This window comes from Mycteria americana, chromosome 1, assembly GCF_035582795.1.
Source record: "Mycteria americana isolate JAX WOST 10 ecotype Jacksonville Zoo and Gardens chromosome 1, USCA_MyAme_1.0, whole genome shotgun sequence".
Lineage (NCBI taxonomy): Eukaryota > Metazoa > Chordata > Aves > Ciconiiformes > Ciconiidae > Mycteria > Mycteria americana.
Window position 1 is genome coordinate 85,237,881 of NC_134365.1, and position 11,868 is coordinate 85,249,748.

General features: G+C 43.5%; 1 protein-coding gene across 1 annotated transcript; it reads right to left on the reverse strand.

The window, feature by feature from the left end:
- Positions 1 to 911: 911 nt before the first annotated feature.
- LOC142413151 (C->U-editing enzyme APOBEC-1-like) lies at positions 912 to 6,570 on the reverse strand. The gene is made up of 5 exons (XM_075509200.1): positions 6,510 to 6,570; positions 5,898 to 5,925; positions 5,079 to 5,467; positions 3,713 to 3,831; positions 912 to 1,277 (listed from the first exon to the last, which is right to left on the reverse strand). The coding sequence occupies exons 1-5, from the start codon at positions 6,568 to 6,570 to the stop codon at positions 1,242 to 1,244; spliced, it is 633 nt and encodes a 210-aa protein (XP_075365315.1). The 3' UTR covers positions 912 to 1,241.
- Between the last annotated feature and the right edge of the window lie 5,298 nt (positions 6,571 to 11,868).

Below are 11,868 nucleotides of genomic sequence, written 5' to 3' on the forward strand. Positions count from 1 at the left end.
ACATAGGAGACACTCCCCAGCCAGCTGCGTGCAGCTTTATATACTCTCTCAGATAGCAGAGGCTGGAGCTGCTTCCTCAGCCTGCAACTTTTCTGCCTGTCTTGATTGTCTGATAAACATCTGGAGACTTTGACATGGCCAAAGGATGCTATAAGCATTAATCAACTAGAAGAGATAGGCATGGTTGCCACCAGCCCCTGCCTTAATCTTCAAATAATCATTTGTGCCTGCATGTTGCAGATCCTAGCAGCAGCACATTCCCCAGTGGATTTACACAAAGGGCCTCCTGCCTGGAGAGGCTGGGAATCATGAAACATGGAGCTCCCAACATGATTCATTCAGATGTTTTGCGTTATTTGCAGTGCAAACTGAAAACTGCTGCAAGGCCCAACACACCTATATCTTCCTTTTGACTTCTGCCTGTAGAGATAGCTCGGAGCTTTCAATACCTCCTACCTCACCATTCCACTCAGTGCTTCCTGGAAAAGCTGGAAAAGCAGAGATTTTTTTATGGTGCTCCCCCAGTCTGCAATGAACAGCTGGGACTCTAGACTGTGGAATTACAAGGGAAGGATGCGTGCCCAGGAACTGATCAAGAAAAGCAAAGTTTCCACAGAGTCGACATTTTCCCTTTTATTCTGTTGTTTCTACAGTCATAAAAACAGGGAGAATAAAACCTTAAAATGAAGCAATATAATCTTTAGTAATATAATTGTATTATATTGTAATAAAAGCAGTAATATAATAATAATATTACATAGATACTAATAGCATGAAGTATTTTCTGAAACATACATAGCCATAAAAGTGATCTTCATAAGAAATTCTCAAAACCAGAAAGCATTGCTCTGATTACTTCTTTGGAACAATCAGAGCAGGAAAAAAGTTACTCGCTGGCCTCTCAAGAGGGTACTTGCAGAATCAGCAGACATGAAAGGCCTGATCCTGGGGCATGGTCCCCATCCCCATTGGACTCTCAGGAAGCCTTGTAAAGACCCAGAGCACTGTGTCCTGGCTGCCTGGCTGCATCATCCGAACCCCCTGACAGTTTCTTATGTGCTCCTTCTGCTGTGTCCAATACTTAGCAATGCCCAGCCAGTGATAAAAGTCTTCTCTGGTGACAGTATGAAGCTCATAGTTCAAGGCTGTAGTGGGGAAGACTGCCAGGGACTAGCTTTTCCAGTCTTGTAAATAATGTTGTGATGCACAAAGTGAGCTTGAAAGCATGCTTCTGATGCTTGTTAGTATTCAAAGTTTGCCAGCAATGGAGGAAGCCCCTAGCAGGAAGAAAGAAACATGAACATTAAAAATTAGGTGCCAAAAACTGAAGTTGTCTCTTCAGCATGGTCCAGAATTTGAAAATAGAGCATCTAGTCCAAGAGCTCTTGGCCAGAGCCGAGAGTCTCTGATCCACCTTCAGCATGTCAGATAATCTCCCTTGGGACACAGCTTTCCAGACAACAGGGTAGCATCTTGGAATTTACTGTGCTGTGTAAACCCCTCCTAGAAAGACAGACCACTCAGAAACAGAAGCATTTAAAAGGTGGCAGATTGTGTGGCTGAATCCAGGGCAAGTGGAGCTAGGTCCTGTGGAAAGGCAGAATTTTTGGGGTTAGAAAGGCCCTCTAGAGGTCTCTAGTCCAACCGCGTGTTTGCAGCATGGCTAACTCCAAAGCTAGATCAGGCAGCTCAGAGGAAAGTTCTCAGCGTCTCCAGGGATGGAGGTCTGACAGCCTCTCTGGGCACCTGTTCCAGTACAGCACCACTGTTGCGGGAGACTTTTTCCTTCTGTCCAGTTGGAATTTCCCTTGTAGTTTGTGCCTGTTGCCTCATTTTCCCTCTGTGCAGCTTTGAGGAGAGTCTGGCTCTGTCTTTGCTGCCTTTATGTAATGGAAGACTGCAGTTAAATCCCACTTAGCCTTCTTTTCTTTAGGTCTAACAAAGCCAGTTCCCTCAGCCTCTCCTTGTAGGGCAAGTGCTTCAGCACCCTGACCATTGCAGTGGTACTCCACCAAACCCTCTCCGGTTCCTCAGCGTCTTTCTTGTGCCAGGGAGGCCAGGACTTGACACAATGGTCTGTATTTCTCTGGAGCATGTGCCTGCAATGAACTCTCCTCATTGCACCTCTGTGCTCAGGGGGTCTTGGTCTGCCCCAAGAATTGTGTCAGCTGGCAATGGTCAATGAGACTTACCTGAACATGCACAATTAGTACAATCGGGCTGGGTGTTCACAAGGGCTGAGCACACAGACCTTCCCATGTCCTCTGTGGAGGGTTGGTGGTTAGTCAGAACTACTGATAATGGGCCCTATTCACCTTCATTTTAGGGGTGGCTTGAGTTTGGCTGAGACAGCAAAGCAGTTGAGCAAGTGCCCCACTTTCAGCATGAGTGTCCCAGTGCAAGCTTCCTAGCCACCAGGGCTCTGCAGTAATCAACAAAGTTGACAGGGGCACAGGAAGGGACAGGTCATTTGTTAGCCAGCTCTTTAAAACCAAGACCTGAAGGGCATATTTGCCTTGTACTGCTGCCCAGGGAACTGTGCTGAGTCGGCTGTAGTTTGTCGGTACTCACAAGCATTTAGCAGACAGCTCTGTTCAGCTCCTTGGTAAGCATCACACTATGCATTTGATGATTGTGCATAAGCTGCTAAATTATTTAATCATCTCAGACATTAGGAGACTCAGGAAGGCTGAAAGCCAAGGGAAAAATATCTCCTAAACAGTTACATTGCGTTAACTACTTTGTTAAATCAGCTGACTGACTGGATAATGCCACTGACTGTGTGTCCTATCACCTGAATGTCTTATTCAGACAGAATTAGAAAAGTTCGGTCCTGAGGTATTAAAAGACCTATGTAAAGTTTGGGGTGGATGAACTGAAATGAAGTCTAATGTGTACCTTTTCCTCAGTCAGAAATAAAACAAGGCATTCATAGCATCCTACAAACAGGTTAGTTTTTCTCCTTCTAGGCTTTAAGTTCCTGTCTGTATTACGTAGTTCTGTGCATCCCTTCCTCTGTCTCCTGCCATCCATTCTACTAGGCCCCATTCTACATATAGGGACCAGTTCAAGCAAGACCTGGCTTGCCCCACAAAGGGTGGCTGAGCCAGGAAGTTAACTCTGGTCCTGATCTTCTCTCCTGTTCAGTAGACTACCTTCTCTTTCTTGTATAGTAGCATATCAGGCCATACAAATAACTTCTGCAGTTGTATGGATTGCAAGAAATAGGGAATGCAGATCTCAGTCATAAGATACTCTTATGTGTAAGCTCAGATCCTAAAACTGAATCCACCCATCTGGGCTTCTGAACTTGCTCAGAACTTAACTAAAATCAGTGGCCCTGTCCTGAAAGGCAAAAAGAGCGTACTTGAATCATGTTTACCCAGCTGAGTGAACTTTTGGGATCAAATAGCTCCAGTAAGCTGCAAGCTAAGGAACTTGTAGGGGATCCACATAAAGAGTTGAAATAATTTACCCTTTCCTTAGTAAAAAAACTGAGAGTATTGCTAAATCTCTTCTCTACTCCTGGCCACAAAGGCACAATGTAGCAGCATCTTGCCCGCTTGGCCCTCTGTTCATGCAGCATCAAGCCCACGCTTATTTTTCCTACTATCGTTTCTGCTAACACCATTGCCAGGATCCTCCAAACCTCCTTTTCCTAGGATTTTGCATTACTTTTCACTCTCAGTGTTTTCTCCAAGTGCCTACTAACCAAAAGGATATGACGGAGCTCTATCCAATTCAGAAAGATGTGTGGAGCGAAGCTCCAGGGCCAATAATCATCTTCTCCGTGTTGGTATGCAACAAATGTTTTCCAACAGTAACTGTAATCTGAGAAGAGAGATAGCCAGTCACTCTTGATGAAAGGCACGCCCAGTTCTTTCTTCATGAATATGTCAGTGAGTCACTTCCTTCTCAGTAAGACAACGGTAAAGGGCAGGAGAAAGATATTCATCTGAGAGTATTGATGCAAGGCACCAACAATGACTTGCAACTACACAAATAAGTTAGTGGAAAGGGGAACCAAAACTCTACAAATAGCAATATCTCTTAAAAGGGGAATTGCCAGGGAGAGAGAGATCACTACAGTGGCTTGGGCAACCCGTATCACAGATAGCACATCAGGGCATAAAGCCAGAGCAGGTTGGCCAAGGGAGAAAGAATCAGTGAGTGGCAGGCTGCTTCTTTGGGAGTGACTGTAAAGGGAAGTGGCACATGCAATCAGGGCTGTTCAGGCATACCTTTTGGCAGCCTTGTCCTTGATCACAGCAGCTTTGGGTAAGACAGTAAACTTGTTGCTTCAGTCATTAATCTGTCTGACTTATCTCGATGGTCAAGGAAAACCTGGAGTGAACACCCAAACATTTAGTAGTTTCACATTGATCTTAGTGTTAATAGGATGTCCAGAGCTCCTGTCAATGCTCTGGTGGTATAATCCCAGAGACAGGTTCCCCAAGATAAGCAATGCCCTTTAAGTTTACATTTGACCTGATAGGTTTTGTAGCTGCACACTCCAGTAGTAAGTATCTAGACAGGTATGTGGGATTCATCTCTTCAAATGTACATTCCTTTCTGTGATTTACTTGTCTGGACCATTTTTACAGCCAAACATCAACAGGCAAGCAAGATATACATACACAAAGACACACATGCAAGACACAATTGTCTTCTGATGCATCATCTGAAAGTCTCCTTTAGATATGTCTCCTTCTCTTCTCCAGCTATCAAGGGAAACCAATCACTTGCTGCAGCTGGCAAGCTGATCTGCATATATATGCTAGGAGGGACAGGTTCTATCTTACGCTCAGGATGTTTCACTGTATATAAAGGAGGCATGCATGGCTAGAGAAAGACATAACTCTCCTTGTTCAGACTTGTCAAGAGGAAATGACCCTGCTTGTCCTGCTACTGTATGGGGTTGGGGAAGAAATAAGGCAGAAGAAAGTGGCATTTTTGCAGTCACTAGTCCTCCCCAATGGCAGTCATCACCACTGTTACAAAGCACAACTGCTGAGAGTGCACATAATCCCAGAACTTTCAATCCACATCTAGACAAAGCCAAAGAGCAGTTGGGTTACCTGCAAGGTTCATGATACATATTATGACTCCATTCATTGCCAGGTTCCTGAGACCTTGCTGGTTACGGATATCCAGGTGCTTGAACAGCTTGGCTGCGTATATTTTCAAGGTCACATTGGGATGTGCCCTCAGGAACTTCAGAATTTTTCTGGAGCATTTCCCACAGGGGGTAGTAGATAGGACCCAAGTGATGGAGCAAGAAACTGATGGCATGGCCTTGAAACAATTTTCCAAGAAGTTGACTTCAGCATGTTGGGTAGAATTGTTTGAGCACCAGCTCCTCCAGATGGTACCTCTGCTCCACCTGATTTCATACAGCAGGTACACCACATTTGGATGTTGGCCAGCCAAAAAATTTCTTTTGAAGTCAATTGGCTGTATCTTGCACCTGCGACAAAAGTACCAGCAGTACTATGATCCCAACACTTCAATGATATTTGGTCCCATTGTGCGTTGCCTGCTCTCAACATCAGCCAAGCCTCCCACTCTCAACCTTTCCCATCACCAATAAGCAGCTTGAAGGATGTTGCAATCTAATGATCTAAATCTGGAATTTGATGAAGGCTTCAGAATTATTCCCCTAGAGTGGCCCTGGTGAAACACCCACAGCACCTCCTTGAGAGGTGTTGGGAGGGTAAGCAACCCCATCGCCACTCTGAGGTCAGCACTGGTCAAAGCAGTGAGACAACTGGAAAGGAAGATCAGGGAAAGTGATGATGGTAAGAGGAAAACAAGGCACAAGGCTTCTTAGCTTTGCCTGTCTCTGGAAATTGCCATGGGGCACAGGCAGCACACGGTGATAGAACTGTGTCTCTTACCCTTGGTTGTTCTCTCTGAATGCAGGATCTATATAGAAAAAAATTGCGAGTCATTGAGGATAGTAGATCAGAAAACAAAATTTCCTCTATACCTCCTGTCCTGGCCCCTTTCAGTCTATACACTCCCCGCCAAATCTCTTGTATCTAAAAGGGATTAATAAGTAAACCCTGCACAGCAGGATAGCCACTCTGGGATGCAGGAGTGGTGGATTTCTACCTGGGAGCTAAACTTGATGGTTGTTTAGACTATGCGGTACATGAACCCTTGCTCACTTTAACACATTAGGGTTGACTGTGATCTCACTCAAGTTTAACTTCACTGATTTCAGTGGTACCGCATCTGCTTTTCCCTGACTAATTGAAGACCAGAATCAAATCTCTTCTCCCTTTATATCTTCCAAACCACTTTTACTAGGCAAAACTTGAGCTATTTTCCTGTTGGTACTCATAACATCAATGTAGACAAAAACATTTTCACAGCCAATGGTTCTTTCTTTTCTTAGTATGAAACTGTTTCAAAAGCTGAAAAAATATCAGTGCCAAGAAAAAATATCAGTGCAGAAAGAAGGGTGATTTCTGACTAACAAATATCTATGGGTTAGCAGCACAGACCTGGCTGATTATATAAATTTTGTCTCTTGTGGTGACAAAGAAGTTCGACCCTATGACTCATTCATTCCTTCCCAGCTGAGGGTCTAGATGAAAACAATTGCAGGTGATCAAGGCTAGTTATTTCTTTTGTAAAAGTCCATCCATAGCAAACTTAAGGATCTAAGAACCCTCATTTTATTGAAGAAAATAATTAATTTACTTAGAATTAAGATGCTAAAGACACTTTTCCATAGCTCTTTAAGATGAAGAATTATGAAATATACACAGTGAAATTACAATTCAGCAGGAATAAAATATTCTTCCACATCAACAGAGACCTGAGCAGCTCATTGCACAGCCTTATTGCACTGATTCTTTGAGAGGCATTTTCTAGTTCTTTGTTGCATTGAAAACAAAATAGATAAAAAGGTAAGCCAACTAATTTTCTCCATTCTTAATTGTCTTTGAGATCTCTTTCCACATTAAGAGGCCTTTTGGAATTTGAATTCTTCCTGCCTAATGCTACATCAGGGTTAACAATATTATATTAATATTTTGAAGCTGGACCTGAGACTCAAGATACGGTAATGCATTCAAAGAGATAATACACACAAATCCACAAGTGTCTCCTGTGTATCTTCATGTGCCAACACACACATTTGTCTGTACCCACCAGTTCCTTCTTAGATAGAACTACAGTAAATATCTACACTGAATATGGAGAAACAGACCTGCTTTTCACATACATGTACTTACCTCTATCAGTGACAGCAGCCATGGATATTGCTGGATTTGTCTGTTGCCTCTTGGGTGATGCATGTCCCTTTATTAGTCTCACGTTTGTTTCAGTTTCTATTCCCAAAGACTGAGCTTTGAACGTCAGTAATGTTACTCAGCTGAATATTTCCTCATGGTGACTTGCCCTTACTCAAATAAACTCAGCCACTGGGTGAAACTGAAAGCAAGTTCCTGGCAGCAAAAGACTGTAAGAGAGGGTGAGTCCCTTTCAGAAGTGGAGCTGGGAGTGTAGACCAGGTTGCCTGCCAGAAGCTGGAGTTAATGTGAGCCATTTTTTTGCAGCGCAGAACATAAATGATATCTCTTTACTACCACTAGCCCCAGAATAGAAAAGCAACTCTCCTCTAGTCACCCCAATGCACCAAGAGAGAAAGAGCATCTACACAAATGGCACCAAGTCACATAGCTGAGGCATGGCAGATAAGTTTTCTGGCACCCGGATATCATCAAAAAGTTGAGCAGAACCCGGTGGAGAGAGGGAAACAGAAAACATCTGCAAAAGCTTGTGATTTTATGGATCTCCAGCAGGTGGTGATGGTTACTGCCATTTCCCTTCATCGGACCATTCTGTGGAGTTCCGAGGACCACTCGTACACTCTTGAACCTGGGTCTTCATGTAAGCAAGGAAGACCCTCAATGTGTGTGAGGACACATCTACAGGTGTGGTCAGCGACTGGGCAGACACTCTCAGGCTAACTCTAAGCAAGCTGCCCAGCATCCAGGAGAGCTATGCAGTGGACAGCTTGTTGTGCGGGAACACCCAGATATTTATGAAACTTTGCAACTGAGAAGAGCTCTGTACTCACGTGGGCACCCTGAGAGCAAGACCTGAGCCAGAGGGTGAGTATCTGCAGAAGCTATTGGTCATGACAGATCAGTTCCCTGATGTAAAAAGAATAAGTTTTTTTGTCCAGTGCCCTGAGAAATCTGCTAAGTGTTATGAACTGGGCATCACCTTCCTGTGATCTGTTCTGTAACTCACACAAGATGCAGCAAAAAATATTTCCCATTTAATCTGAAAAATGAATGAGACAATGCTAGTTGCTAGTGAGAAGCTTTCCTCTGACTGACACACCCAAAACTGGCTTGCAGAGCAAAGGGATTACAAAAGCATTCTTCATATGGGTTAGCTAGAGATGACTGTGCTGAGTCAGTCTCTATCACTTACAGTTTCCTCTGGTTTTGTGACACAGTTATTTTGTGGCCTGATGCAAGCTGCAGAAGTGGATCCCTGGTGAGCCATCGTCCAGTAATGTGCACTCCCTGAGGACAAAGCCATTGCCTTCCTCAATGCCAAGTCTGACCTGGGATTGTAAAGCTAGGGGCGTGATTTATTTGTATCCTCCGAGGCCAGCCCTCAATATTCTATTGTCAAAAAATACTCAGTTTCCTGCAAGGGCAGAACAAACAGAAGTGAACATGAATGGTGGAGTACAGGGGGAGGAGGGATTCAGGCACTGGCAGGACCCTCTGTGGAGGAGAAGGGTAGTCACGGCAGGTTATCGGGCAGCACAGTGCCAACACAGCATCTGCCTTCAGGGCCTCTTCTGCTGCAAGGTCACCATTCACTTCACAGCACAGAATTGCTCCCTAGTAGGTGCATTAGTTCATTCCTTAGGAAGGGTGAATGGGATCAACTCAGACACTCAGAGACTTCTTGAAACAAAAACGTGTTTGACTACTGTGTTTTTGAGTTAATGGACATGGTACTCAGTAAGGCCAGAAATGCAATTGATACTATGGTGATCCCTTCATTTCCTTCTCTCTGCAGTAGATATTTACAAATATGCAGGTGTAAATTAGGCTTTGAGATGCTTAGTCTGATCTGCAAGAAATGGCTTGATTAGCAGCAGTACTCAGTAGCAGTAGTTCCTGGTATAAAACTAGTAATGTGCCACAAAAAGCAGAGAGAAAAAATGAGTCCAAGCAGAAGCAGGGAATTTGCAACGCAACATTTCCAGGTGTCTCCAGGAAGCTGAATGTGCTCTATGAGATGGTGGAAAACCAAAAGGAAAAAAAAAAAGGAAACATCCTTCTGTCATTCCTGCCAGCCTAATGTGAGGAGAGGAATCCCTTCCAAATCCGGCAGTTGGTTTAACCCCAACAAAATCAGAAAAACAAGGTTACCACACAAGTGAATTTTCATGCTTCTAGAAGAACTTGCACATCCTGTCTACGGGGACCAAACTTCAGTGCTTCAGAGGATGATGATAACCTCCAGAAGGGTCATATATCTGGGTGGGAAAACTCTTTCTTGGCCTTTATGAGCAAACAGCAGTAATCCAGTATGCCTTTAAGTTGCTACATGTCTGTATCAAGGGTCCTATATATGAGTGGGACCTCATATTACTCAAACAACTGTGACCAAAATATTTTTTCTATTTCTCATGCTGTCAGTTATCTCCCCTTACAGAAGTTCCTTGAGATAAATGTGAAGGTGGTTTGTAATGCTGAGGTATTGGTAACATCTGAGTGTATCTCACCCACTCCAGCAAATGGATTTTCTTTAAAAATAACCACCACCCTCATATGCATACCTCCTGAACATAAATGCATTTTGGAGGAATATACACAGTAAAGGGCACACAGAATGGTGGACATACACTCACCCATGACTCCTTTAGCCACCAGGTTCCTTAGACCTTCACGGTAATATTCCCTTTGGTGGTAGTAGAGCCATGCTGTATACATATGACCAGATTCACCGGGGGTCATAATCTAGAAACTTCACAGTTTCTTCAGAACACTTTGCAGAGGGACGCCAGGATATACACTAGGTGACAGAGAGGTGGACAGAGCAACAGGGAGCTAGGTCCCTACAGAAATCTCCCAGGAAACAGATTTCAGCATAACAGTCCTGCAGCATGACAGTATTACAGTAGTGGTGTCTACTGGACGTAGCACTCCCCTAATTTATCTCACTGAGCCAGTTGCGTCTCGAGAGGACAGGTACGTAGTTTGCAATTTTTCTCAAATGTCTTTTGGCTTATCTAACACTTGAAACCCAAGACGTATATCTGGTAACACCAACTCCAGCGTCACACTGAATAATTTTATTCAGCATAAAACACAAATTTGGACTGAGGTAGGAGTCATAGAAATGGAAACCTATGGAAGAAATTAGGGAAGACAGGCAGGTTAGAGAGACGAAACAGGAGCACAGAAGAAGGAAACTTAGATCAGACATCATAGGAGACAAAAACGGACAAGGTTTGAATCAGCCAAGATCCCAATTTGCAAATCTCTGAGGATTTTACAGGTACTGAGCTTTCTTTTCTCTGGCTGAATGATCTATTGGAAAGAGGTGAGAATCACCCGCTGGAAGCCTGGAAGCAAGGGGAAAGGCAAAACTTAAATGTGACTAAAAGCTTGGGGCTCATGCCACAGAGGCTTAGTTCTCAATCTCCACTTACAAGCTGCCTCCTTGACTTAATTTGTAATGGTAAATTTTGTGTTAGATCAAGTGTTCTGCTGCTGGCACATTTGACAGTGAAAGGAAAGGCCACTGTATGTTTGTTTGGATTTAATGGAATTTTCTCAGTAGATATCTACATTTTTATGGAAAGAAAAAACACACCGAGCCTTTTGAGATTTACTCAGTGAACTTCAAATTTAAAAAAGGGCTAAAACGTGTCTCTGTGTGTATGAGTATTTGTATGAGTACACACTCACAGATATTAACATATATACATATGCATAATAATGCATATAAAAACAAGCTTGTAGATACACAAATATACATCCTTAGCAGCATATGAGTTTACAACTCTGACCGATAAGGACACCCACCCATGGCCTTTTTATCATTCCCAGCACCTTTGCTTTCCTTTCCTCTGCAGGTTACACAGCATCATCATACTTTACTTTCCATACATGGAAACTGAAACGTAAGAGATTAAGATAACCGATGATGCCCTGCTACTACTGGGTGAACTTTATGAGTCTGACTCCGAACAACTAAGTGGAATGGCAGCCAGGCACGAGGGTGTGCGGGCAGAGCCCTGACCCAGGCAAGGTGGAGAAAAGGTGGTAGTGGGAAGGACCTGTCTGTGTGCTTACTTCAGTATTAATTTTTCTTAGCTAAACAAAACATCCCAGTATGCTTGTAATATAATTCTTTCACATTAACTGGTGAGGCTATAGACATCAGAGAAGCGGATCAAATATATTTCATGAAGAGTCAGTGTGATAAAAGAAAAGCTGCAAGTGAACATATCTGTATTTTGGACTATGATTTTCTACTCTAAGCAGTCCTTCTACAGTCATCTCGCACTACTTTGCATCACAGAAGTTCTATATATTTATCTTTCTGATTTTGTCTCATTTCTACCTCTTTTCTTCAATGTACCTGCTGTGTCAAAGCACTTGGCACAACAATAAGTACCCCAAAGCCAGTGGACATCAGAGTGTCCATACTCCCTTTGAGAGGCTGAATCTGGCATACACTCATCACACCACTGGCAGGGTTTTAAATAGCAAGGGGGATAACGAAACCAGGTGGACTTCACTTGAGAGAAAGCAATGATTCACCTGTTCCTTTCCTATCAGTCATACCAGAGGGAGTGTTCAGAGCAGCTCTAGG

Bases quoted from the DNA above. Each gene is read 5' to 3' on its own strand.
- LOC142413151 (XM_075509200.1), bottom strand. From the start codon at position 6,570: ATGAGTCATAGGGTCGAACTTCTTTGTCACCACAAGAGACAAAATTTA. The intron at 5,926-6,509 runs GTCTGTGCTGCT...TTTTCTATATAG, and splicing joins AAATTTATATAATCAGCCAG to ATCCTGCATTCAGAGAGAAC. The intron at 3,832-5,078 runs GTAACCCAACTG...CTCTCTTCTCAG, and splicing joins ATGTATCATGAACCTTGCAG to ATTACAGTTACTGTTGGAAA.